We start from the raw sequence: 27,910 nt of genomic DNA on the forward strand, positions 1-27,910 counted from the left end.
TCTGTGCTGTCCACCCTCCCTGCTGGTCCACCCTCCCTGCCGGTCCACCCTCCGTGCTGTCCACTCTCCGTGCTGTCCACCCTCCGTGCTGCTCCCGGTCCACCCTAGCCGCTGTCCACCCTGCCTGCCGGTCCACCCTCTCTGCCGGTCCACCCTCTCTGCCGGTCCACCCCCCGTGCTGTCCACCCTCCCTGCCGATCCACCCTCACCTCTGGGTCCATCCTCAATGCCGGTTTACCCTCCGTGCTGTCCACCCTCCCTGCCGGTCCACCCTCTCTGCCGGTCCACCCCCCCCCGTGCTGTCCACCCTCCCTGCCGATCCACCCTCACCTCTGGGTCCATCCTCAATGCCGGTTTACCCTCTGTGCTGTCCACCCTCCCTGCCGGTCCACCCTCACCTCTGGGTCCATCCTCCCTGCCAGTCCACCCTCCGTGCTGTCCACCCTCCCTGCCGGTCCACCCTCCCTGCTGAGCATTCTTCCATGTAGGGGGCCCGTGTGTGGAAGCAGAGGAGGTGTGGAGTGTGTACATTCTTTGGAAGTGTTTCCTTCATGTCGTCTCCTAGTGTTCTAGAATGGTCCTCCTCGCGGAGGGCACCGGCCGTCACATGTGTATCTTTGACTGTCCGGCCCGAGCCCGCGCTCTCGCTCGGTGGATCGGACGCTTCTGGAGTTGCAGTCGGGTCTTCAGTGAATGAGGACGCGCTCCCGTGGGTGACTGACTGCTCCTGGACATAAACGGAGTTGGAGAGAAGTCCTCTCCAAGTTCCGGCTTCTTCATTGGACTCCCTCTACAAGGTGCCGGCCCAGGACGGCCCCTTTGGAAACCAGAAACCGCAGGAGCCGGGCTCCGGTCCGGTCCTGTCAGGTGCTGCCGGGACGGACGGGGTTAATGGTTAGCTCAGTGGGCTTGGACTGAATATTTAACAGGAGCGCAGGGATGGCTCTGGCTGGCCGTGAGTGAAGCTCGGGGCTGCTGCAGTTGGGCTGAACCAGAGCGAGGAGAACCAGGACACTCCCGGCCCCTGCCCGCCGAGCTCAGGGCTGTCGGTGCTTTCATCCTCGGCTACTGGTCCTCTCTGGAGCGGGCACATCCTCTGGGGAGCCCCGCGGCGCTAGACGTCTCTGGAGCGGAGGGATCGTGCAGCTCCACCGGTCTGCCGTGGCCCCCACTGCACGGGGCCCCAGGGAACACACCTGCCTAGGGCTGAGAGCACGTGGACGGAGCCCAGAGCATCGCATCACCGCAGGGCTGGGGACGTGTGCACTATTGTCGGGTGGTCACTACTACACAAGCGACCAAGGGGCTGCATTATTCGGACGTGATTGCTTGAACAAGGGAACCAGGCTGTAACTCCTGTCGAAGGTGGACACTCGTGCACCAGAGCCGCGGTGCCGCACCGCAGCACGGATTCACGTTGGTGCACTGCCCTTATGGTGAAACTAGTGTACGGGAGTCAGGGTGCTGCACCGATCTGCAGTGGACACTAGTGCACCGATCTACAGTGGACACTCGTGCAGCAGAGCCGCGGTGCCGCACAGCACTGGAGTAGGCACCGCAGCACGGATTCACGTTGGTGCACTGCCCTTTTGGTGGAACTAGTGTACGGGAGTCAGGGTGCTGCACCGATCTGCAGTGGACACTAGTGCACCGATCTACAGTGGAAACTCGTGCACCGGTGCCAGGGTACTAAATTGCTCCGTGGTTGGCATTAGTAGGCGGAGCCACGTGCACCACTACTTTGGGGTGCTGCACTGCTCTGAAGTTGACATTTGTGCACCAGGGTGCCGGACTGTTCTAGGGTGGATACTTGTGCACGGGAGCTAGACTGATGATTCGTGTGTGGTAGGAATTAGTGCACTGGATTACCTGTGGCTAACTTCAGTGCACCGGACAAGTGTGCCGGACGGGCCTGGGGTGGATACGTGTGCACGTAGACCAGGGTGCTGACTGCTGTGCGCTGTGCATTATTGCACGGGGTCCAGGGCGCCGAACTGCCGTGGACACTAGTGCAAGTGAGGCAGCGTCACGTACCACTTCGGGGTGAGCACTGGTGCGCGGGAGTCAGGGGGCTGCTCCGCTCTGGGGTGAGCACTAGTGCACGGGAACCTAAGAGCTGCACCGTCCTGGGTGGAAACTCGTGCACAGAAGACGGAAGTGTCGGTCTTCGATCGGCTGTGCAAGGATGAAGGTCCAAGGACTGTGTCTAACCCTCCTCGCCGTTCCGCTCATCGTTAAGGCGTCTGGAGGAGGTGAGTCCATAGGGGACATGTCGGGGTGTCTCAGTCTTTGCAGGGTGCCCCTCCCTCCTCCATGCCTTCAGTAACTCTCGCCTCTCTCTGCTCTTTCGAGACTGCCCCCTGTACGGCTTCTCGCATGCTTCCTCCCTGCCCCCCCCCTCTCTCCTAGTCCTACCCCACACTGCACCCCTCTCTAATTGTTCTACTAGGGTGCCGCCAGTCTTTTTATATGTTCTATTGTCGCAGGTCGTCTCCTGCTTCTTTGTCGACATCTCTCCTTTTCTAAGGCTGTTTCTCCACAACTCTCCCTTTTATCTTATTTCCTTTTGTCTCGTTCTCTCTCTCTGCCCTTCTGTCGGTTCCTCTCGCACCCTCTATCTTTAGCTCTAGATTTGTCTTCCTCTCGTTTCTCTCGTTATGTGGTTCTGTTGCCCGCTTTCTACACCTTCCTCTCCCCCTCTCGCACTATCCCGTCCTCTTCTTTCTCGTTCTCTTTTTCTTGCTCTTTATGTTATGTTAACCATCATCTTTTATGTCGCTTTTATCTTCCTTTCTCCTCGTTCTCCTGCTCTTTCATTCCCTCCCCATTCACTTCTCCCTCCTCTCTCTTGTCTCCTTATCGCAGTCTCTCTCTTTCTCTTGCTTCCCTTGCTCGACCCATTTGGTTATTTCCCTCCTCTCCTTTTCCTTCTCTCTCCTCCTCCATTTCCCTTCTCTTTCTCTGTCTCTCTTCCCCCTCCCCCCAGCGAGCCTGTTATTTTCATTATTGTTTTTTTTTAGCTCTGTGAAGTCGCACCGATTAATGAGCGATCTTATACCCTCCTTATCTCCAGTGAAACCGAGCGCGCGCGGCGTTGTGCTTTCTCGCCCCTCTCGTTCAGCCGTGTCATCGTTTTTCACTACAAACACCCGTAATGAGTCTGCCCGGGACATAAAAAGGCAGCGTAAGCTTTATTCACCCGGTTATCGAAAGTGAATGGCATGGTTCAAAGAGCTGTGGGCACCAGGGATTAGAAATAAACAAGTCTCACGCATCTTTAGAGAGCATTTGCTCTGGGCGCGAGCGCACTTATAGAACTAATAGCCCTTTACTTGCTTCAGGTATTTCATATAAAGATGACAGGCCTCGAGGGGCAGCGCGGGGCTGCAGAGAGAACATTTTTATTGCAGCAGGAGCAGGATGGTGTGTGCGGTACCCCGGGAGACCGGTTTAGTCGGGAAACAGAAGAGACGATGAGCTGAAACACTACTAGACGGCACATTGTCGTTTTTCACATTTAGATGTGCCCCAGATCACACGACTGGTTGGTCTAGTGCCGGAGCTGGGATTTGTTACGCAGGGCGCCAGATTGAAACTGAGGTCCTGGCAGTAGTTTTGCCAGAGAACACATGTTTTCCTTGGGAAGGAGATTCTCAGTGACACATTGTTAAATCCCTTATCACATCGCCAATCTTCACATGTTTTCCTCTTTTAATATGTTCCTCAGAACCTGTTCCCTTTTTTTGGCGAGGGCTCATTGCGTGCTTCAGGGCGCCTCGTCGCGTTATCCCAATCCTGTAATGTCTGGCATTCTTCAGGAATCTTAAACTCGAAGCTGCCTCCAGGAAGCCATTTAACCCTCACTTCTTATGCGTGTCTCGTGTATATGTTTACTAAGAAGTTTTGTATAGCGCTGAGTTCAGGTATGCAGTCATTTTAGAGCGCATAGGGGCATAGATATTAGCAAGGGCTGGCGATATAATTATCGCCGCTTTAGCGTCCGTTTTTGGGCGAAAAGCGGCGATAATTATATCGCAATATCATCAAGGACACAGACGTGCGTGTTTCCTTATGTAGAGCCCGTTTTTTCACTGCCTCGCCTCGCATCGCTAATGAGATGCAAAAGAGGCGTGGCTGTGAAAACAACACCTGTTAATATCGTGAAGGCAGCTTCCCGATATTAACAAGGAGGTGCAGCGATAATAAAAATTGCGCTACCTCAGCCTTAACTCAGGAATTTAACGTCTGTTAAATTCCTGACTAAGGCATACTTTTAATGGGATATGGATTATGCTGATAGGACCACAGGGTCCTATCAGCAATGTTATCGCTGTTTTCAATGGAACATCGCTGGAAAACCAGCGATGTTCCATTGAAAACACCGCTATCGCTGAAATATTATCGCCATAGCGCTATGCGTTGTAAATATAGCGTTATCATGGCGATAATATTCAGCGATAGCTGGCGATAATTTTTCTATCGCTATGAACGGGCAGCGATAATTATCGCTGGCCGTTGATAATATGCCCCTAAATTCGGCCACACATGCGCTATGCAGTCCTCCCACCCACCAAACAGACTAGTAAACACACAGCCGTGTAACATGGCTCAGTTTATTGAACACACATATAATTGTTAAGGATGAAAATGGAGTTGATATTATCATTAAGAACACATCCCGGAGTATCGAGCCACACTATCCACAAACATGAAGTCAGCCGCTACAGGCTCCCGCTAGCCGGACTACTCCATCAACACAGACACGTTTTTACATGTATGCAGATGGCACGCAGTTCATGTTTACCATGACGCCTTCCGCCAGAAGCCTCTCTCTCCAGGCCTCATCCTTGGCGGACTGGGTCACTGCTGGCCATTCCTCCATGAGGGGTGTCCCTGGAGTTTCCTAAATGAATCCACTGAAGAGTGAGGTTCTGGCACCCCTCGGGATCAGGTATGAGATCTCCCGGCTGCTGTAATAGGTCCCCTCAAATTCTGTCGAGAGTCTGGATGCTCATCTCCAGCCCTCCCTTTCTCCCAGTCATCAGGTTCCAAGGTGGATGACCGCTCGCTTCTTCAGCTCAACCATTCCGGAAAAAACGTCTGTGTTGGACCCGGACTTTCATATCCCTGTCATACTGGCGAGAGTTCAGCCAAGACCGGATCACGCAGCTCCGGCCACCTGCCTCTGCCCCACACCTAACAGAACTATCCTCAAAGCAAAGTCAGCAGGACATGAGGCAACCCCCAGGTGTCCTCGTACCCACTGATAGTGGCATGATCCCGAAACAAGCTTCCTTCCCACCAGTCTATGAACTCTCTCTGTACCTCCACCCAGACCAGCCTCCGATGAGTCCACAGCTCCCCAGACCAGCCTCTGATGAGTGCACAGCTCCTCAGACCAGCCTCAGATGAGTCCACACCTCCGCAGACCAGCCTCAGATGAGTTCACAGCTCCCCAGACCAACCTACAATGAGTTCACAGCTCCCCAGACCAGCCTCCGATGAGTCCACAGCTCCCCAGACCAGCCTCCGATGAGTCCACAGCTCCCCAGACCAGCCTCCGATGAGTCCACAGCTCCCCAGACCAACCTACAATGAGTTTACAGCTCTCCAGACCAGCCTCCGATGAGTCCACAGCTCCCCAGACCAGCCTCCGATGAGTCCACAGCTCTCCGGACCAGCCTCCGATGAGTCCACAGCTCCCCAGACCAGCCTCCGATGAGTCCACAGCTCCCCAGACCAGCCTCCGATGAGTCCACAGCTCCCCAGACCAGCCTCCGATGAGTCCACAGCTCCCCAGACCAGCCTCCGATGAGTCCACAGCTCCCCAGACCAACCTACAATGAGTTTACAGCTCCCCAGACCAGCCTCCGATGAGTCCACAGCTCCCCAGACCAGCCTCCGATGAGTCCACAGCTCCCCACACCAGCCTCCGATGAGTCCACAGCTCACCACACCAGCCTCCCATGAGTCTACAGCTCCCCAGACCAGCCCCCTATGAGTCCACAGAGCCCCAGACCAGCCTCCGGAGTCCACAGCTCCCCAGACCACCCTCCGATGAGTCCATAGCTCAGCACACCAGCCTCCCATGAGTCTACAGCTCCCCAGACCAGCCCCCTATGAGTCCACAGAGCCCCAGACCAGCCCCCGATGAGTCCACAGCTCCCCAGACCAGCCACCGATGAGTCTACAGCTCACCCGAGGGTGTTCCGGTGGCAGCATTCTCCTCTTCATCTGTAACATCGTGGAACTCGCGACTTTTATCTCTGCTATTTATCACTTTTTAAGATTCATCTAAAAAATCACTTTTTAATTAATGAATACATAATCTTATTGCTTTAGTTATTGTCGTTGATTTGTTAAACTCCTTAGCACCAAGAGGATCATGCATATGTGCTCTTACTAAACGCTTTTAACACAACATGACATAAACAGGAAGAGATAGAAAAAAATGACTACCCATCTCCCAACACACTGAAATAAATCAAGCAAGAAACTGCAGCAAGTGTGAAACAGAATGGATTTGTAGGACATAAATGATTAACCAGGTAATCCCCAAAATGCAAATAAATTACTTTGTTAACCTAATTAAGGTATCAATGCTATACGTACTTGAGAAGAATGATATTTGTATACTCTTTGGCCAACAACGTACACACAACCTGAGCAGTATAATATATGTAAAGGGTGCAATGTTCCTAATCAGTAATATGCCTCTTATCTGTAGCTTTATGCTGAAGCGTCTCCTCTAGGCAATTCCCTGCCAGGCTCTAGAAGTCATAGGTTTTGTAAACATGTTTTGTGCACCAGTAAGTAAGTAATGGCTTCATAACTTGCTGTTTAGTACTTTGGAATAATTTATGCTTTTATGAGCTGTTTTAAAAGTTTGAATAAAGTTTTGTGAAACCTGAAGAAAGTAATTTATTGTTTAGGTAATTAAAACCGTAATAATTTTCACAGTACAATTACAATATATAAAATAATTTAACATTTCTTAATTTAAGTCAATGTTACTTAGTTTAAACAGTGCAATTATGCCCGGGAGGACCAGGCCTGCTTGATCCGCATTCACGTTTAGTTTGGGCACTGCTCAATTCTGGTTGTGATACAGCTGTGTAAGATGGCGTGCAATACCAGCGGCTCTTTTAAAGAAAGTCATAGAACTGATCGTGTCTCTCATCATGTGCACGAGAGGGAGCACATTTCTCCCCCATAGTTGTGCCCCTTAAATCATTTACAGTATCACCTCATATTAGAACATGCAGCCTATGACCTGATCTATCATAATGACTAAAGTGAGGGCTATAACTGGCAATAAAGGCCACATTTTTACAACTCTCAAGCTTATGAAAGGTGCCTGCATGCGCTATATCAGTCGCTACATTAGTTGCATTTAAGCGCGCTGCGCTTACTATTGATTTTAAAAGCTTGTTTTTTATATTTGTACTATTTTTTGTTTGGAGCCTCGTTTTATTAGTAGAATTGTCCCTGGCCTCATACTTACATTTTAATTGTGCCCCCACCGCGTTTTTTCGCGGAATTTCCTCCTGTTTGTAGCTTCTTCGTGGCGCTTGGCCGCCATCTTGGGGTGGTCTCTGCCTCCTGGGCCACTTGCTGCAGCGCTCTAGCGCTTCATGTAGCCCAGGTGAGCTGGTATTTAAGGCGAGCTCTCCCATTGTCCTCCCTTGGGAAAGGTGCCTGCATGCGCTATATCAGTCGCTACATTAGTTGCATTTAAGCGCGCTGCGCTTACTATTGATTTTAAAAGCTTGTTTTTTATATTTGTACTTGTAGGACTTGGCCCTTTTTCCCTCAGTTGTTTTCATTTTTCATATTGATGCAGATTCAGGGAGCCATTTTAATTACCCCTGAAAACTTCTGCCTGAGGGCCTGAAGCACAAAATGGTGGCCTCCCATGACATCACCAGCATCCACTGGAACCTACCAGCACCTTCCAGAACCTTCCAGGAGATTCCAGAACTGTGTGACAGTTGGAAACCGTTTAGAATGTTGGGAGGATAAGAGAGGCAGTTGGCAGTTGGAGCTGGCAGTTGGCACCTGACTGGTGAAGGGAGAGGAGCACAACAGTGAAGGAGGAAGGAGTGAAGCAGCAGGGGTGGAAACTTGTGCCTGGAGTGGGGTCCATAAACCCACCCTTGATACTTGTCCCTACTGATGGATCCCAGCCTATAGCCCTGTGTGGGAAGAAGTCAGAAGAAAACCATCCTAAGGACCTGGACAGCAGGAACAGGCCTTAGAACCAGGAAAGCAGCAAGATTCTGACCTGAGAACTGGTTTCCCTGGAGCCTGGCGTCGAGTAGCCGAAGACCTGGAGCCCGAGGTGGAGAAGCGGCGCTGACTGAGGTAGCAGACGTCGTACCCGGAGCCGCCTGAGGTCGTAAGAGGGCGCCGGCGGAGGTCGAGTGGAATACCAAGGGTCGAGAAGGAGGTGAACCGAGGTCGAGTGAGCGGCGTCATCGGAAGGGTGAAGTCCGCCCTCCGGAGTCGTCGGAGACCGAGGTCGAGGAGCACCGGAGGTCGGGAGTGAGGATCGCACTCCGGAGTCGCCCGGAACCTGTAAGGAGGAACACCGGAGGTCGGGGGTGAGGATCGCACCCCGGAGTCGCCGGAAGTCGACAGCGAGGCCAGGCCGGCCGACGTCATCGGAGCCGAGTGCGCCATCGGACCGGAGCCGCCCGAAGTCGACATCGTGAAGAGACTGCCCGACGCCGTCGAATCGGAGGTCGAGTTCGAACCGAGGCCACCGACATCGGACCGGAACCGCCTACCGGCGTCGACAAAGAACTGACACTGTGCCGAGGCCGCCGAGACCGAACCGGAACCGCCTCACGGCGTCGACACGACTCCAGCGGCGTCGGAACAGCAGAAAAGGGCAGTAAGTGGAGTAGAGGGCGCCTAAGGCCCTGTGGAGGCCTGAGAGACTACTCTAAGGGGCTAGGGAGGTGCTGAAACCCACCTGACTGTGCCTGGGGTGAACTGGGACTAACCTAGAGAGGTTGTGTGGAGAAGGGAAGCCAGGGCATTGGAATTTCCCCCCTTTTGATCTACCTCAGTTTAGGCCTCAGCCTTTGCCTCAGCCAGGGAGTAGCCCCCCTCAAGCCTTCCACACCCTACAAGCTGTGCCTGGGCCAAATCAGCCCTTAAGAATTGAAGTGCCATCTGATTCACAAAGTGTACTGTATACTTCTAATTATTTATTGGGGATACTGTATTTATTAAGTTCTTATCTATTTATTGCTGCACTGAATTTATAGGTCCACAGGACTTGTTGGTGTACAGTATTTATTGGGACAGTATTTATTAGTACAGTATTTATTACCTCAAAGTATTTAATTGACTGTATATATTGCACTTGTATTTATGCCCTGTTATTTATGATCACCCCTATTTATTTCAGCAAACAGCCAGTATTTATTTGACCTGCTCTATTTAAAATGTATATACTGTGATTGTTATTTATTTTCCCAATCAGCAACTAAGAGAAGAAAGATAAAGAAAGCATATTTTCATAATTTTTACGGTGTAGAGTCGTTTTTGGAACGGATGCACGCATGGTTATTGTATGGGTATATTGTATGCTTAGCACTGCGCCTGTTTCCTGACCACTCGAGCCAAGCTACCCCATTGTGTCGGGAAGGTCCACCACCACCCTGCGGAGTGGAAGTGGGCTGTTTCCAACATAAATTGGTGTTCAGTGGTGGGATAGAGCTGTGCCTACATATACTCAACAATAACTGTGGGTAGTCCATAGGCCTACACCGGGAGTTTTCTCACAGCGGCCTTCCTAATTGTGGGTTTTTGTTTTTTCCAAATTTACTCTGGTGGTGGGAGGAGGTATTATTAAAGGTACCCCCCTGCATTGTTACTGCACAAAACCTGTCCTCTAACCTGAGTGGGCAAGATGGAGGTTGTACGAGAAAATCTAAAAACGTACACTGTGGCCCAAGTCAGGAAGTTAACAGACCGGAGGGAGAAAAGACAGCTCACATGGGACTTAGCCAGGCTAGAGAAAGAGATGGAGGAGAAAAGGAGGGCGCACGAGCTTTGGATGAAGGAGATGAAGCTGCGTGCCCTCCAGATGAGTGTGTCCAGCGAGGACACTGGTGGCAGCATACCGGAGGCTCCACAGGAGCTAGAGGTTTATTTACCCCAGGATGACATCACCAGGGTGTCTGAGGAGGCATTGGGGTGGGAACCTGAAGGGGGTAGTGCAGGGATCTCTCAACCCAGCGAGGTGAGAGAAGTGGCAGATAGCCCAGCTAGGTCCCAGGGAGAGAGGGTTGTAGGGCCTCACGACCTATCTGTAGGAAGGCGTGAGACGGGGAGGTGTCCCGAGGTGCCCCAACCGAAGTCTCAGGGCCTGGAGAGTTCCGCAAGGGAGCCCCAGGTTGGGAGCCTAGGCTGTCCCGAAGTGCCATCCAGTGCAGGGGAGCCCCTAGTGTCAGGAGGACCCAGGGCGACTGTAACCAGCGCGCCTGAGGTTCTGGGGTTGGCTCAGTTTCAGGGTTTAGGTCCTGGGCTGGGATGCCAGGCTCAGGGGTTGCCTGACCTGGCGGGTGGGGCCTCTGTTAACCGGGTCCCCCCGAAATTGACCTCCAGGGGTACTTTTCCCGTTAGGAGGGTGCAGAAATCTGGAAGGGGGTGCAGAGGGAGGAAGGTCTCGCCTCGGGCACCGACTCAGCCTAAGGGTTTAGACCCTAGGTTAAAGGATCAGTTGAGGGGTCAAGGCCCTAGACTAAGGAGGAAGTGTTGGTCTGAGGGTGCCTCGCAGGGAAGGATGAGGAACCCCAGAAGGAGAGTTAGGGGGAGGAGAGCCTCGCCCCTGAAGGCTGGTCAGCCTAAGGGTGTGAACCCCAGGAGGAAGGACCAGAGGCAGTTTAGGACTGCAAGGAGGAGGACCGGAGTGGTCAACGGGCACCACAGGCCTGGGGCTACTGCCCCCCACTCCGCGAGATCACCCGGGCCAGAGACATCTGGATGGCCCAGGGGCCGGTCCTGGCCACGACTAGCTAGGGAGCCCCCGTGGGGTGGTTTTGTTGGTCCAGGGAGGTTTGTTAGGGAACCATTGGGTTCCAGAGCGGAGGAGAACTTGCGGGTGCTCCTGCCGTTGCGGGCCTGCGTCCACCTTTTCTCGCCCCAAGCAGGGAAGACCATCAAGGCATTGATCGGTCTACCCTGGCTTTTGGCTGGAAGGGGGTTGTGTAGGACTTGGCCCTTTTTCCCTCAGTTGTTTTCATTTTTCATATTGATGCAGATTCAGGGAGCCATTTTAATTACCCCTGAAAACTTCTGCCTGAGGGCCTGAAGCACAAAATGGTGGCCTCCCATGACATCACCAGCATCCACTGGAACCTACCAGCACCTTCCAGAACCTTCCAGGAGATTCCAGAACTGTGTGACAGTTGGAAACCGTTTAGAATGTTGGGAGGATAAGAGAGGCAGTTGGCAGTTGGAGCTGGCAGTTGGCACCTGACTGGTGAAGGGAGAGGAGCACAACAGTGAAGGAGGAAGGAGTGAAGCAGCAGGGGTGGAAACTTGTGCCTGGAGTGGGGTCCATAAACCCACCCTTGATACTTGTCCCTACTGATGGATCCCAGCCTATAGCCCTGTGTGGGAAGAAGTCAGAAGAAAACCATCCTAAGGACCTGGACAGCAGGAACAGGCCTTAGAACCAGGAAAGCAGCAAGATTCTGACCTGAGAACTGGTTTCCCTGGAGCCTGGCGTCGAGTAGCCGAAGACCTGGAGCCCGAGGTGGAGAAGCGGCGCTGACTGAGGTAGCAGACGTCGTACCCGGAGCCGCCTGAGGTCGTAAGAGGGCGCCGGCGGAGGTCGAGTGGAATACCAAGGGTCGAGAAGGAGGTGAACCGAGGTCGAGTGAGCGGCGTCATCGGAAGGGTGAAGTCCGCCCTCCGGAGTCGTCGGAGACCGAGGTCGAGGAGCACCGGAGGTCGGGAGTGAGGATCGCACTCCGGAGTCGCCCGGAACCTGTAAGGAGGAACACCGGAGGTCGGGGGTGAGGATCGCACCCCGGAGTCGCCGGAAGTCGACAGCGAGGCCAGGCCGGCCGACGTCATCGGAGCCGAGTGCGCCATCGGACCGGAGCCGCCCGAAGTCGACATCGTGAAGAGACTGCCCGACGCCGTCGAATCGGAGGTCGAGTTCGAACCGAGGCCACCGACATCGGACCGGAACCGCCTACCGGCGTCGACAAAGAACTGACACTGTGCCGAGGCCGCCGAGACCGAACCGGAACCGCCTCACGGCGTCGACACGACTCCAGCGGCGTCGGAACAGCAGAAAAGGGCAGTAAGTGGAGTAGAGGGCGCCTAAGGCCCTGTGGAGGCCTGAGAGACTACTCTAAGGGGCTAGGGAGGTGCTGAAACCCACCTGACTGTGCCTGGGGTGAACTGGGACTAACCTAGAGAGGTTGTGTGGAGAAGGGAAGCCAGGGCATTGGAATTTCCCCCCTTTTGATCTACCTCAGTTTAGGCCTCAGCCTTTGCCTCAGCCAGGGAGTAGCCCCCCTCAAGCCTTCCACACCCTACAAGCTGTGCCTGGGCCAAATCAGCCCTTAAGAATTGAAGTGCCATCTGATTCACAAAGTGTACTGTATACTTCTAATTATTTATTGGGGATACTGTATTTATTAAGTTCTTATCTATTTATTGCTGCACTGAATTTATAGGTCCACAGGACTTGTTGGTGTACAGTATTTATTGGGACAGTATTTATTAGTACAGTATTTATTACCTCAAAGTATTTAATTGACTGTATATATTGCACTTGTATTTATGCCCTGTTATTTATGATCACCCCTATTTATTTCAGCAAACAGCCAGTATTTATTTGACCTGCTCTATTTAAAATGTATATACTGTGATTGTTATTTATTTTCCCAATCAGCAACTAAGAGAAGAAAGATAAAGAAAGCATATTTTCATAATTTTTACGGTGTAGAGTCGTTTTTGGAACGGATGCACGCATGGTTATTGTATGGGTATATTGTATGCTTAGCACTGCGCCTGTTTCCTGACCACTCGAGCCAAGCTACCCCATTGTGTCGGGAAGGTCCACCACCACCCTGCGGAGTGGAAGTGGGCTGTTTCCAACAGTACTATTTTTTGTTTGGAGCCTCGTTTTATTAGTAGAATTGTCCCTGGCCTCATACTTACATTTTAATTGTGCCCCCACCGCGTTTTTTCGCGGAATTTCCTCCTGTTTGTAGCTTCTTCGTGGCGCTTGGCCGCCATCTTGGGGTGGTCTCTGCCTCCTGGGCCACTTGCTGCAGCGCTCTAGCGCTTCATGTAGCCCAGGTGAGCTGGTATTTAAAGTTCACTCTGCTAGCGCAGCGGTGACGCGCAGCGGTAGCGCCTGACTCGCGCCGGAGTCAAGCCAGAGTCTGCCCGTCTGCGCCCGTCCGCGCTAAGTACGCGTGGTACGCTGGGGACTTCATCTTTTATTGTAATATTGCATATATCTGTGTGCTCGTAGCTTTTGCTCTGTCAGGATGATTAAGTATTCCGACGCCTCGCTTCGTGCCATCAGAGACACACTCCCACGCTGCTCTGCCACACCCCACCATCCGCTGTGTGGCCCGTTTCAGTGTGCTTGCAATAGATGGTCATTGGACCACCCTGTAGGTATTCGCGAGCTCGCCACTTCTCCTGCCCCTCGAGCTCCTCCTGGTCTCTCTCCGTTGCCTGGCAGTCTGGGATCTGGTCTACGATTTTTAAATCTGAATACCAGATCTCTAGTGAAACACCATCTGTCGGTGGCTGATCTCATTTTGGATAAGACACCAGATCTGTTGGCCGTAACTGAAACCTGGCTACAAGATACTGATGACGCCATAGTCAATCTTGCCTGTCCTCCGGGCTATTCATGCTTTAGATCTAACCGCCATTCTAGAGGTGGAGGGATCGCCTTATTTATTAGATCCGCCTTTACATGCACCTGGACGATCTTGCAGATTGCCGGATGTGAGAGTGCGTTGTTTAAGGTTTCCATCAGCCCTCAGTTCTCGCTGTCAGGGATGGTTGTCTATCGCCCTCCAGGCAGCGATGTTGCTTTTAGAGGTGCCTTTCCGGAGGCTGTGAGCTCATTGGCTAGTGGCTGTGCAAATTTTTCCATCCTGGGTGATCTAAATCTCCACTTTGACAGGTTAGAGTCTCCGGCCATCAGTGGTTTTTTGGCCGACTTAGAGGCTTTGCAGTTGACCCAGCTTATTTCTCAGCCTACACACGTGGCCGGCCACATCCTGGATCCGTTTTTTACCACTATCTCGGATGTTAGGATCGTGGCGGTTGATCCTGTGATATGGTCTGACCACTATCTGGTGTCTGCCTGGCTTCCTCTCCCTGCCAATCCTACTATATCGCCTCCCTTGCGGATACCCCGGCGCCACTGGAACAAACTTAGGCTAGAGGACCTTCACCGCATTATGGGTGCTGAGCCATTAGGTCCCTTGCTGAATGCCACCTCGGGCTATGACCGGTTTTGTAACTGGATTACCAGGGCGCTGGACGTCCTGGTACCTATCATCTCCAGCAAGTCCAGTCCCCGGCAGGCCAGCCCCTGGTATGACGGTGCGCTGCGTGCACTGAAGTCCTCTTGCAGACGGGCGGAAAGGGTGTGGCGTAAGTCGTACGATGCCGATAAGAAATCCATCTACCTGGCCCTAGTTAAGCTTTACCATCGAGCTATATGCAGGGCCCGGGCGGCGTTTTACGCAGCCGAATTTAGAAACAGCCCTAACCCGACTAAAACCATCTTTAAAACCGTAAAAGATTTAATGGCAAAGAGAGTTCCCCCACAGTTGGACAGTTCCATCGCCCACTGTGAAGCCTTAGCCACCTTCTTTCTGGATAAAGTCAGGAAAATCTATCTGGCGTTTCCAAGCACACTGTCTCCTGTGATCCCCTGGAGCGGCTCTAGCAGCTGCCCATCGCTGCACTCCTTTCCTACCATCTCCGATGAGGAGTTCGCAATGTGGGCCCTGCGAGTCAAGTCTGGATCGCCTGCAGACCCGGTAAGATATGCTCTTTTCAGGGACGTTGCTTTTCAGGGACGCACAGCAGTGTGCTCCCTGATTAACCTTTCCCTAACCTCTGGCCTGGTCCCTGCCAAATGGAAGCAAGCGGTGGTTTCCCCGATCCTAAAAAAACCATCTTTGGATGAATCGAGACCTGAAAACTACCGCCCTATATCTTTGCTCCCTTGGCCGGCTAAGGTCATGGAGGCCCATGTAAATCGGGCCCTCACGGAGCATATGACCCTTGTGAATGTCCTGGATCCAACGCAGAATGGGTTTCGTGCTGGTCACAGCACTGAGACGGCCCTTCTGGCAATGGTTGAGCATTTGCGAAGTGTGCTCGATGCAGGTCAAACGGCAGCGCTTATTTTACTAGATCTGAGCGCTGCCTTTGACACGGTCTCCCATCGCATCTTGCTACACCGCCTGCAGGACATTGGCATTTGTGGTTCAGCTCTGCAGTGGTGCCGCTCCTTCCTCAGTGATCGCTCCTTCTGCGTTGCCACCCCTCCTTTTCAGTCCAAGTACCATCCTTTGGACCTGGGGGTCCCGCAGGGCTCCTCGCTGAGTCCCACGCTTTTTAATCTGTACGTGCAGCCGCTGGCTGAGGTCGTCAGGCAATGGGGCCTTACCATGGTCTCCTATGCTGACGACACTCAGTTGGCGGTTACGATCAGCGGGGATGCCAAGTGGGATGCCCTCAGGTTCCGAAGTGGACTGCGAGAGGTGGCCAGCTGGATGAATAACAACTGTCTCCAACTGAACGCGTCAAAAACAGAGGTGATGATCGTTGGAAGGGAAGCGGACCACTGGGGGGACGAATGGTGGCCTCCAGAGCTGGGATCAGCGCCGGTCCCTGTTCTGGAACTCAGGAATCTCGGAGTCTGGCTTGACCATACGCTGAGCTTTGTGACTCACACAAAGAGAGTGGCGGCCTGCTGTTTTGGTGTATTACGCGGGCTAAGACCCCTGCTGCGTTTCTTCGATGCCCCTACAAGACAGCTGGTCATTCAAGCAATGATCATCTCGCGGCTGGATTATGCCAGTTCCCTCCTATTAGGAGCAAACCAAGCCGAGATTCTTCGTTTACAACGAGTTCAGAATGCGGCGGCTAGGGCGGTGGTTGGTCTGCCTCGATCCTGCCCTACTTCTAACACCCTGCGGTCCTTGCACTGGCTCCCGATATGCAAGCGTATCCAATTCAAGGCTCTCTGCCTGGTTTTTAAAATTCTGAGAGAGTTGGCACCCGGAATACTCAATTCATTGATCTCTCCTTATGTTCCTACCCGCTCACTACGATCCCTTGGACAGTCCTTGGTGGTCGTCCCCCGTTTCAGACTTAGTCGGATGGGGGGTCGCTCCTTCCGTGTGAAAGCCGCAACCCTCTGGAACGCTCTCCCCTTGGAAATCCGTCTTTCGAACGACCTAATGTCCTTTCGCAGAGCTTTGAAAACCCTCTTGTTTTAATTATTTCCAGCTTCTATTTGTTTGCTTCTTGTCACCGGATCCAGTGTTGTGTGGTGTTTTCCTTTCCCTGCGCCAGGACGCTCCTTCGCTGGAGCAGCTGTGCGCATTAAAATGTAACTAACATAACATAACATAACATATGATGTAATAAGGCTCCACCGGCCAATCAGAAACCGACTCACACTGCCTTTTCTGATGCTTAGCCTTATTACAGTAATAATTATGCTTAGAGCCAGTAGAACCCACTGGATAATTATCAAACCTTGGCGAACATTCCACCAAATTTTGTGTAACAATTTGCCGTATGGCCCGAATGGTACAAACATAGTGGACAGCCAAGTCCAAACATAGTGGACAGCCAGGTCCGAGCATAGTGGACAGCCAGGTCTAGTAGGATTTTCCTACTTCTGGTGTCAACCTCTGGGCTGGCACAGCAACAGCCCGAACCATAACATCTCACACCACAAAGCTGAGGCGAATGCATGCCCTCTATCATAGCATTTCTAATGAGAACAAACACTTCCAGAATAATTCCTATGCATAGACAACCACAGAAGGCTCAGATGCATAAGACGTGTGCTGCGCATGACAGTAGAAGTTTAGTGCATCGGTTTCTGAGGGAAATCAATCCATTCCCCCTCATGTCCCTGCTTCCGCTAGGCTTTAGTATTTGACGGAAAATGCGGTTAGGATACCTTAGGAAAGTTGGCTTAGTATCAAAGTAAATGACATAACATGAAACAGCATGGCACGGCATAACATCACATATTTAGCAAATACATTTTGAAAATATATGTTATTTTGGGGAAACTCAGTTTAGAAAACTTTATTTGCGATTGCTCATGTATTTTAAAATCTGAGTACAAACGTAACAGCATATGCTTGTAGGCCTCCTTTAGTTTTTACCCAGATGTAGTTCCTGGAAACCTGCAGCAGGCATAATTGTCCAGGAGTTCAGCTAAACACACCATGAAAATTGAGACTTTCTAGGGATAGCATGGAGGCGCTGCTTTAAGTCAAACAACAAACTTTGCATAAGCACCTCAAGATAATAACATGGGCTCTGCTTTGAGCCACAGTGCTGGGTCGGTGCAGAGTCGAGCTCCTGTTTTTATGGGTTTTCGATCTCTAAGGCAGAGGTGGGTGGAACTCGCGGAATTTCACTCACAGAGTTCCAGAAAACGTCTGCCAGGTTCAGCGGAGTTTCGCCAAGGGGTGGAAAATATGCAGCTTGTGCTGCAATTTTACGCCAGTGGTGCGAGCAGCGCAGAAAATCAGCACAAATAGCACCATGCGTTGCACAAGAGCACGCACCCATTAGAGTTGGTTTTGCTGCAACTCAAGTAGAAAATCTACTCGAGAGGAAGCAGATCTGCCCGAACAACAGCGAACGCGGCGACCTCCCACGTTAGAAAATCGGCATGAATGGCACCATACGTTGCACAACAAGATGCACCAACTCAAGTAGAAAATCTACTCGAGAGGCAGCAAATCTACTCAAACAGCAGCCCTGTGACAGCGACCACTCGCGAACGCCCACAACCTCCCATGTTAGAAAATCGCTCTAGGGGACGTCAAAGCTCGCTCGTGCTCGCATATTCTGGAGCCTCACGGGGGTAAAATTCCGCTACGCAGCGATTGGCAGAATTTGGCCAGAACTCAGTGTTAAGGAGTAACACAGAGTGGCCAACATTCTGCCATCCCCTAGTCTAAAGTGCAGACACAAATCAGAATTTCCCCTGAGTTATTGCATGATCTGCAGACTGCATAGCTGGGGAAAGGTGGGCAAGGACTGTCTTTTTCTATTTCTTGTGCTGTCTGAAAATCGTGCACACATGTTATTTGCACACGTTTTTTGCACCGGCCTTCAGTTTGCGCCCATTGCGCGTTGAGCACAAATACTGCCAACTTCAGATTTTTTTCAGGTAGTTTTCCCCGTCTCCTACCTGGTGAAAAGTGCAGAAGCACAACTGTGAGGCTCGGGTAATAGCCTTCGGACATGTGAATGTAAAAGTTGCTGCATGTTATTCCCCATTGTTTCCCACACAGGTGGTATCGGGTGCTAACAGTAGTTGTAGAAGAGTTATTCCAGGGCTTTAAGTGGTGCGGGTCTCACCGGGTCTGAGCACCGGCAGTTTTTTTAAGGGGGCCTCGAGACGGGTCTCTGTCGGGCTCTGTTTTGTGCGCTGGCACAGACGGTCCGTGTTTTTTCCGGACTCACTGCAGTGCGGAAAAAAGTGCCAGGGCACAAAACAGAGCCCGATAGAGACCCGTTTCGAGACAGCAGCACACCGATGTGCCCTGCTCACACTACTCACAAGTGGTGAAGTTAAGGCATGACGTCATGCCAGGTGAGCGTTGTAGGGGAAGGGAATTCCTTCAAAGAGAGTCATTTTCTCTCTGGCTTTCCCTTCTCTTTTTGAAACGCAAGAGCAGCAACATTGTCGTGGTGTCACCAGGGCCTTAAGTGTAAGCTTTTTGAATATTCTATGCAACCCATAGATGCTGCTTATTTATCTTATGCAACTAACAGCCATTGACAAAGCCAATAGTCCTGACTTGTTGTAGGTGCCATCATGTTACTTGTTGTATCATATATCTGGATGCAACGACAGAAACAGCAAAATACAAGTCGGGGGCACACTCTGCTAAACACAGATTTTTAATGTACTGTTTTAAACCACGCCCTTAATTACATTGGCCCCCGCAGTTTTTTCATCCCATTTCAAGCCCTGAGTTATTCTATCCCTGCCCGCCTCAGCATGAGATCCCTGGAGCCTAAAACCCTCTGTGAATGGAAGCACCCCTTCCCATGACAGAGCTGAAGACACACATTTTATCATCCTAGCCAACTTGAGCAGTTGCCCACTTCCCCCACACCTTGCTGTAATGTTTGTTTCTCTGCACAAGACTGAGGCCGCGCGCCTCAGCACAGTATCCAAAGAAACGTCACTTATTACGGGGGCAAAAACTTATACAGGCGGAAAAGTTCAATAACAAACTCAGATATATTTCCTTGCAGTGCTGTGCCCGCAAACAGGTCCGCGCTAGCGCACTGACTACCTCGGCAGTTACACTCAGAGCTAGCGCACTGACTACCTCGGCAGTTACACTCAGAGCTAGCGCACTGACTACCTCGGCAGTCACACTAAGAGCAAGCGCACTGACTACCTCGGCAGTTACACTCAGAGCTAGCGCACTGACTACCTAGGCAGTCACACTCGGCGCCAGCATACTGACTACCTCGACAGTCACACTCAAAGCTAGCGCACTGACTACCTCGGCAGTCACACTCAAAGCTAGCGCACTGACTACCTCGGCAGTCACACTAGGCGCCAGCATACTGACTACCTCGGCAGTCACACTCAAAGCTAGCGCACTGACTACCTCGGCAGTCACACCCAGCGCCACCATACTAACTACCTCGGCAGTCACACTCAGAGCAGCGCACTGACTACCTCGGCAGTCACACTCAGAGCAGCGCACTGACTACCTCGGCAGTCACACTCAGAGCTAGCGCACTGACTACCTCGGCAGTCACACTCAGCGCCAGCATACTGACTACCTCGGCAGTCACACTCAAAGCTAGTGCACTGACAACCTCGGCAGTTACACTCAGAGCTAGCGCACTGACTACCTCGGCAGTTACACTCAGAGCTAGCGCACTGACTACCTCGGCAGTCACACTCAGAGCCAGCATACTGACTACCTCGGCAGTCACACTCAGAGCTAGCGCACTGACAACCTCGGCAGTTACACTCAGAGCTAGCGCACTGACTACCTCGGCAGTTACACTCAGAGCTAGCGCACTGACTACCTCGGCAGTCACACTCAGAGCTAGCGCACTGACAACCTCGGCAGTCACACTCAGAGCTAGCGCACTGACTACCTCGGCAGTCACACTCAGCGCCACCATACTGACTACCTCGACAGTCACACTCAGAGCAGCGCACTGACTACCTCGACAGTCACACTCAGAGCAGCGCACTGACTACCTCGGCAGTCACACTCAGAGCTAGCGCACAGACTCAACGCCGGCGCACTGAGTACCTCAGTAGTGTCACGTTCAGAGCCGGAGCACTGCATTCCTCAGCGCTGTCACACTCAGTGACAACGCACTGAATACCTGTAATAATGAAAGATGTCTCGTAGACAGGCCACTTAGAACAGGTTGTAGGTTTATTTGACAGGTAACAAAGTCCATATAAAGATCATCAGTAAAGCCTCAGATCTCCAGTGGAGCCCCACCAGGAGCAGCCTCCCTGCTGCTCAGCCCCATCTCATCCAACTGCCAACTCCTCCAGTCCCTCACACCCAACATTCTAAATGACATCACACACATGGCTGAGCAGCAAGGGACAGAGTAGCAATGAGGAAGATGCACATAACACAACAGGTTATAACACATCTCCCTTCCTTACGAAAACAAAGCATAAAGATACAAATGCATAAAATCAAGATGTAACCAAAATACCATTGCAAACATAAACAGAAAATTCATTATGCAAGTAAACATACAACAGATCAGAAAATACTTGCAAGACAATCCATAACGAACCCCATCCCCCTCCCTAGGGAAATAATTAGATGGTAAACACCACCAACAAACGAACAGCAATGGGGTAAACACACCACCCCATAGGGGAAAAACACCTCCCATAAACTTGGAAATAGGGAAAATAAACTTCCCTATGATACAAATTTCAGAAATAGGGGAACAACGTCACCCTATAGGGGAAAAAACACCTCCCTTAGACACAGAAATAGGGAAAATAAACCTCCCTATGATACAAATTTCAGAAATAGGGGAACAACGTCACCCTATAGGGGAAAAAACACCTCCCTTAGACACGGAAATAGGGAAAATAAACCTCCCTATGATACAAATTTCAGAAATAGGGGAACAACGTCACCCTATAGGGGAAAAAACACCTCCCTTAGACACGGAAATAGGGAAAATAAACCTCCCTATGATACCAAACACAGAAATAGGGGAACCCTATAGGGGAAAAACACCTCCCTTAAACTCAGAAATAGGGGAACTACGTCACCCTATAGGGGAAAAACACCTCCCTTAAACTCAGAAATAGGGGAACTACGTCACCCTATAGGGGAAAAACACCTCCCAAAAGACTCAGAAATAGGGAAAATAAACCTCCCTATGATACCAATCACAGAAATAGGAGAACCCTATAGGGGAAAAACACCTCCCTTAAACTCAGAAATAGGGGAACTACGTCACCCTATAGGGGAAAACACCTCCCTTATGACACACCGAACACTGTAATAGGGGAAATACACCTCCCTAAGATACTCCAAAACTCAAAACACTGAAATAGGGAAAAACACCTCCCTATAGGGGAATTCACCTCCCAGAAAAATACCGTAACAGTGAACACAACTCCCTTGAAGATTGTAAGTTAAACATACATTATGCAAAAAAAACATGTTACTTTGAAGACAACTACTAGAGCATAAATAAGTATTAACACAGCCATAATAGAGGGAAAAAAAAACAATGAACACAAAAACAAGAAAAGATACAGGGAACACCGGTGAGCGAAGTCTCACCCGAGGCTTAACATGAAAAGAAAACCTTTTCAAGAGCTGCATGCAACTGCCGCTCTCCGATTCGCTGCTGCGCACATAGTTCACCTCTGTCAGTGTCTCCACACGGCGCTAAAAAAAACATCTCTATTGGTGGCTTCTCAACAACTGTGCATGAATATCTTCTCTCCAAGATGAGTAAGGTGACTGCCTCAGATCGCATAAACACTGCATTGTCCCCGAAAATCATGTCATCATGTCAAAACTTTATTTAACTACAAAAAAAACGTGGTTGGCAGCCAAAAGCATCGATGGCAATAACGAAGGCAAACACGGTAGATCGCCTCCAAACACAAGATGGCGGCACGTTTTGTTACGTGCGCCGTGTGGCTCACGGCGCGTGCATGCGCCAAAAACAACCAAGCAGCAAGAACCATCGGAGATCCTCGTGAAGGTAAGAACGCGCGCCAAGCAAAACACGCGCTGCATTTTCAAACCAAGACAGTGCGGTTAAACTGCCCAAAATGAGAGACTGCCAGGGACAAATAAAAATAACTTTAAAGTCTCACCATCCATAATTGCACCAATACGCCAAACTTCGGAAATGGCTGGAAGTGTCACTCAGATCGCCTCAAGTCCAAAAACCGGGCATATATTTAGATGAGGCAAAAATTCCTTTTGTAGTGCACAAATATCCATTTAGATGTCAAAAGCAATATGCAGGCGCCTCAAATAGCGCTCACCACTGGCAGTAGACAGATTAACTGCAGGACAACTTTCCTTGTGAAACATGACATCTGCTGCAACATGCTGTGTATACTCAATGTAGAAAAACATTCCAAAAGAGTTGACTTTCCAATTTGGATCAATACTTGTGGGTGAAACGAAATGTAGGGACATTGTCCAGAAATTTGTACCATGTTGCTTTGTATAACAACTTCCAGGCACATTATTGGACCACAACTCATATCAGGAACAGCAGGTCTTTTCCATAACAACGGTCACAGAATAAAGTAAATCTCTAGGTACTTGGCAGCAAAGTTGCACAGGCAGGAAACAAAACAGCAGGCAGGAAGCAGGAACTGGCACTTAAATGGTAGGGCGACCGATGGAGTGGTCACTGGTGGGGCTCAGGGGTGCCAGCTTCCTTAAATGTACAGCTAGTTCCAGTTCATAAGTTTCAATTTCTTTACTCACATCCTTAGTTCCAGTACAGTTTTCCTTCAGCAACACACAGGTTCTATAAACCAGTTTCCTCATTTACCAGTTTGTAAGTTCTGTTGAAGTTCCTTTAACTTGAAAGTCCTTTAGGTTTCACAAACCATAATCCATTGAAGTAGCACACGCCTAGGTTCTTCCAAATCGTCGCCAGTGTAATAATCAAAGATGTCTCGTAGACAGGCCACTTAGAACAGGTTGTAGGTTTATTTGACAGGTAACAAAGTCCATATAAAGATCATCAGTAAAGCCTCAGATCTCCAGTGGAGCCCCACCAGGAGCAGCCTCCCTGCTGCTCAGCCCCATCTCATCCAACTGCCAACTCCTCCAGTCCCTCACACCCAACATTCTAAATGACATCACACACATGGCTGAGCAGCAAGGGACAGAATAGCAATGAGGAAGATGCACATAACACAACAGGTTATAACAATACCTCAGCGGTGTGACTCTGAGCTAGCGCACTGAATACCTCAGCGGTTTCAGAGGCAACGCGGGCGCATTGAACCCCTCAGTTGTTTCAGACTCACAGCCAGCGCACTGAATACCTCAGCGGGGTCACAGGCAGAGCCCGCGCGCCGCTGTACTCAGCGGTGACACACGCAGAGACAGCCACTTAGGTCCCGCGCCCTGTGCGACAATGTTTGTTGCCCCGCCCCCCTCCCCTTAATGACCACCTCTGCCACGGATTCCCTCACCACCGCCCTTTAACAGTGCCCCTCATGTGTCATTTAGTTTTATAGCACCACTCAGACCAGAGTAAGGTGTCAGAGCACTTTACGCAACACACACATTGCACAGAGACAATCATATGTGTGTCAATCAGTGAATAGGAAAATCTGACATCAGACAGTACTACAAGGTGTAGTGTAGGAGTAACGTCATGGATTCTGGTAGGTAATATAGTTGAAGAGTCCTTATTCAGGAAAGGCACACATTCAGAATTTAAAATGTAACACCATTGTTAGGGGTTCTCTATCATAATAATGGTTTTCTACCCAAATGAACCCTTTTCACAACATTAAGATGATGAAAGACTGGGCAAGAAAACATATAGCTCTAACATATACCTTGCAGGTTGCATGCAGCTCTTTGATGACAGTTAATAGCTCAATGTTGTATATTACGATATTGACTTACAAACGACAAGCAACAACAGGATCTCTCTTACAGAAGCAGTAACCCACTGACCTATATACATTACATGCACTTTGTTATGTGCATGGTAAACATTCTTGGCAGCAGGCATGTTAACCCTCTGCACTTCCTTAGGATGAGTCAAAACTTCCACCAGACACACCTCTGTCCCTTTCCAGGAACACATTAATCACCGGAGTTATCTTGACGTTTTAATTGATGCCTGATAATTGCTGGAGGCCAGGAACGCCGCAGCAGGTGCTTTTTAAATGACAATATACTTGCAAAAATGACGCCCCAAGTCAGCGCCCGGTGCGCTGGCACCGATCGCACCGCCCTTGAGCCGGCCCTGAGCGCACGGAATCCCTCAGCAGTGTCACACTCAGAGGCAGCGCACTGAATACCTCAGCAGTGTCCCACTCAGAGGCAGCGCACTGAATACCTCAGCAGTGTCACACTCAGAGGCAGCGCACTGAATACACCAGCAGTGTCCCACTCAGAGGCAGCGCACTGAATACCTCAGCAGTGTCACACTCGAGCCAGCGCACTGAATACCTCGGCAGTGTCACACTCGAGCCAGCGCACTGAATACCTCGGCAGTGTCACACTCGAGCCAGCGCACTGAATACCTCAGCAGTGTCCCACTCAGAGGCAGCGCACTGAATACCTCAGCAGTGTCACACTCAGAGGCAGCGCACTGAATACCTCAGCAGTGTCCCACTCAGAGGCAGCGCACTGAATACCTCAGCAGTGTCACACTCAGAGGCAGCGCACTGAATACCTCAGCAGTGTCCCACTCAGAGGCAGCGCACTGAATACCTCAGCAGTGTCCCACTCAGAGGCAGCGCACTGAATACCCCAGCAGTGTCCCACTCGAGCCAGCGCACTGAATACCTCAGCAGTGTCACACTCGAGCCAGCGCACTGAATACCCCAGCAGTGTCACACTCGAGCCAGCGCACTGAATACCCCAGCAGTGTCACACTCTGAGGCCACGCACTGAATACCTCAGCAGTGTCCCACTCAGAGGCAGCGTACTGAATACCTCAGCAGTGTCCCACTCAGAGGCAGCGCACTGAATACCTCAGCAGTGTCACACTCAGAGGCAGCGCACTGAATACCTCAGCAGTGTCCCACTCAGAGGCAGCGCACTGAATACCTCAGCAGTGTCACACTCAGAGGCAGCGCACTGAATACACCAGCAGTGTCCCACTCAGAGGCAGCGCACGGAATCCCTCAGCAGTGTCACACTCGAGCCAGCGCACTGAATACACCAGCAGTGTCACACTCGAGCCAGCGCACTGAATACACCAGCAGTGTCCCACTCGAGCCAGCGCACTGAATACATCAGCAGTGTCCCACTCGAGCCAGCGCACTGAATACACCAGCAGTGTCCCACTCGAGCCAGCGCACTGAATACCTCAGCAGTGTCCCACTCGAGCCAGCGCACTGAACACCTCAGCAGTGTCCCACTCGAGCCAGCGCGCTGAATACATCAGCAGTGTCACACTCGAGCCAGCGCACTGAATACACCAGCAGTGTCACACTCGAGCCAGCGCACTGAATACCTCAGCAGTGTCCCACTCGAGCCAGCGCACTGAATACCTCAGCAGTGTCCCACTCAGAGGCAGCGCACTGAATACATCAGCAGTGTCCCACTCGAGCCAGCGCACTGAATACACCAGCAGTGTCACACTCGAGCCAGCGCACTGAATACCCCAGCAGTGTCACACTCGAGCCAGCGCACTGAATACCCCAGCAGTGTCACACTCTGAGGCCACGCACTGAATACCTCAGCAGTGTCCCACTCAGAGGCAGCGCACTGAATACCTCAGCAGTGTCCCACTCAGAGGCAGCGCACTGAATACCTCAGCAGTGTCACACTCAGAGGCAGCGCACTGAATACCTCAGCAGTGTCCCACTCAGAGGCAGCGCACTGAATACCTCAGCAGTGTCACACTCAGAGGCAGCGCACTGAATACACCAGCAGTGTCCCACTCAGAGGCAGCGCACGGAATCCCTCAGCAGTGTCACACTCGAGCCAGCGCACTGAATACCTCGGCAGTGTCACACTCGAGCCAGCGCACTGAATACCTCAGCAGTGTCCCACTCAGAGGCAGCGCACTGAATACCTCAGCAGTGTCACACTCAGAGGCAGCGCACTGAATACCTCAGCAGTGTCCCACTCAGAGGCAGCGCACTGAATACCTCAGCAGTGTCACACTCAGAGGCAGCGCACTGAATACCTCAGCAGTGTCCCACTCAGAGGCAGCGCACTGAATACCTCAGCAGTGTCACACTCAGAGGCAGCGCACTGAATACCCCAGCAGTGTCACACTCGAGCCAGCGCACTGAATACCCCAGCAGTGTCACACTCTGAGGCCACGCACTGAATACCTCAGCAGTGTCCCACTCAGAGGCAGCGCACTGAATACCTCAGCAGTGTCCCACTCAGAGGCAGCGCACTGAATACCTCAGCAGTGTCACACTCAGAGGCAGCGCACTGAATACCTCAGCAGTGTCCCACTCAGAGGCAGCGCACTGAATACCTCAGCAGTGTCACACTCGAGCCAGCGCACTGAATACACCAGCAGTGTCCCACTCGAGCCAGCGCACTGAATACCTCAGCAGTGTCACACTCGAGCCAGCGCACTGAATACACCAGCAGTGTCACACTCGAGCCAGCGCACGGAATCCCTCAGCAGTGTCACACTCGAGCCAGCGCACTGAATACATCAGCAGTGTCCCACTCGAGCCAGCGCACTGAATACCTCAGCAGTGTCACACTCGAGCCAGCGCACTGAATACCCCAGCAGTGTCACACTCTGAGGCCACGCACTGAATACCTCAGCAGTGTCCCACTCAGAGGCAGCGCACTGAATACCTCAGCAGTGTCCCACTCAGAGGCAGCGCACTGAATACCTCAGCAGTGTCACACTCAGAGGCAGCGCATTGAATACCTCAGCAGTGTCCCACTCAGAGGCAGCGCTCGGAATACCTCAGCAGTGTCACACTCGAGCCAGCGCACTGAATACCTCAGCAGTGTCCCACTCAAAGGCAGCGGACTGAATACACCAGCAGTGTCACACTCGAGCCAGCGCACTGAATACCTCAGCAGTGTCCCACTCAAAGGCAGCGCACTGAATACATCAGCAGTGTCACACTCGAGCCAGCGCACTGAATACCTCAGCAGTGTCCCACTCGAGCCAGCGCACTGAATACCTCAGCAGTGTCCCACTCAGAGGCAGCGCACTGAATACACCAGCAGTGTCCCACTCAGAGGCAGCGCACTGAATACCCCAGCAATGTCCCACTCAGAGGCAGCGCACGGAATCCCTCAGCAGTGTCACACTCGAGCCAGCGCACTGAATACCCCAGCAGTGTCCCACTCGAGCCAGCGCACTGAATACCTCAGCAGTGTCCCACTCGAGCCAGCGCACTGAATACCCCAGCAGTGTCCCACTCGAGCCAGCGCACTGAATACCTCAG

General features: G+C 51.6%; 1 protein-coding gene across 2 annotated transcripts in view; it reads left to right on the plus strand.

Annotated features, from left to right (window-relative positions):
- Positions 1-832: 832 nt before the first annotated feature.
- The window catches only part of LOC146783286 (carbonic anhydrase 15-like), a 226,445-nt gene continuing 199,367 nt past the window's right edge, over positions 833-27,910 (plus strand). Inside the window, exon 1 of one of the 2 annotated variants that reach the window (XM_085633835.1) lies at positions 833-2,252. In XM_085633835.1, coding sequence (XP_085489961.1) covers positions 2,186-2,252 — 67 coding nt within the window. In that variant the 5' untranslated portion in view covers positions 833-2,185. The remainder of the gene's footprint in view (positions 2,253-27,910) is intronic. The other variant, XM_085633834.1, reaches the window with a different exon arrangement.

This window comes from Triturus cristatus, chromosome 11, assembly GCF_964204655.1.
Source record: "Triturus cristatus chromosome 11, aTriCri1.1, whole genome shotgun sequence".
Taxonomy (NCBI): Eukaryota; Metazoa; Chordata; class Amphibia; order Caudata; family Salamandridae; genus Triturus; species Triturus cristatus.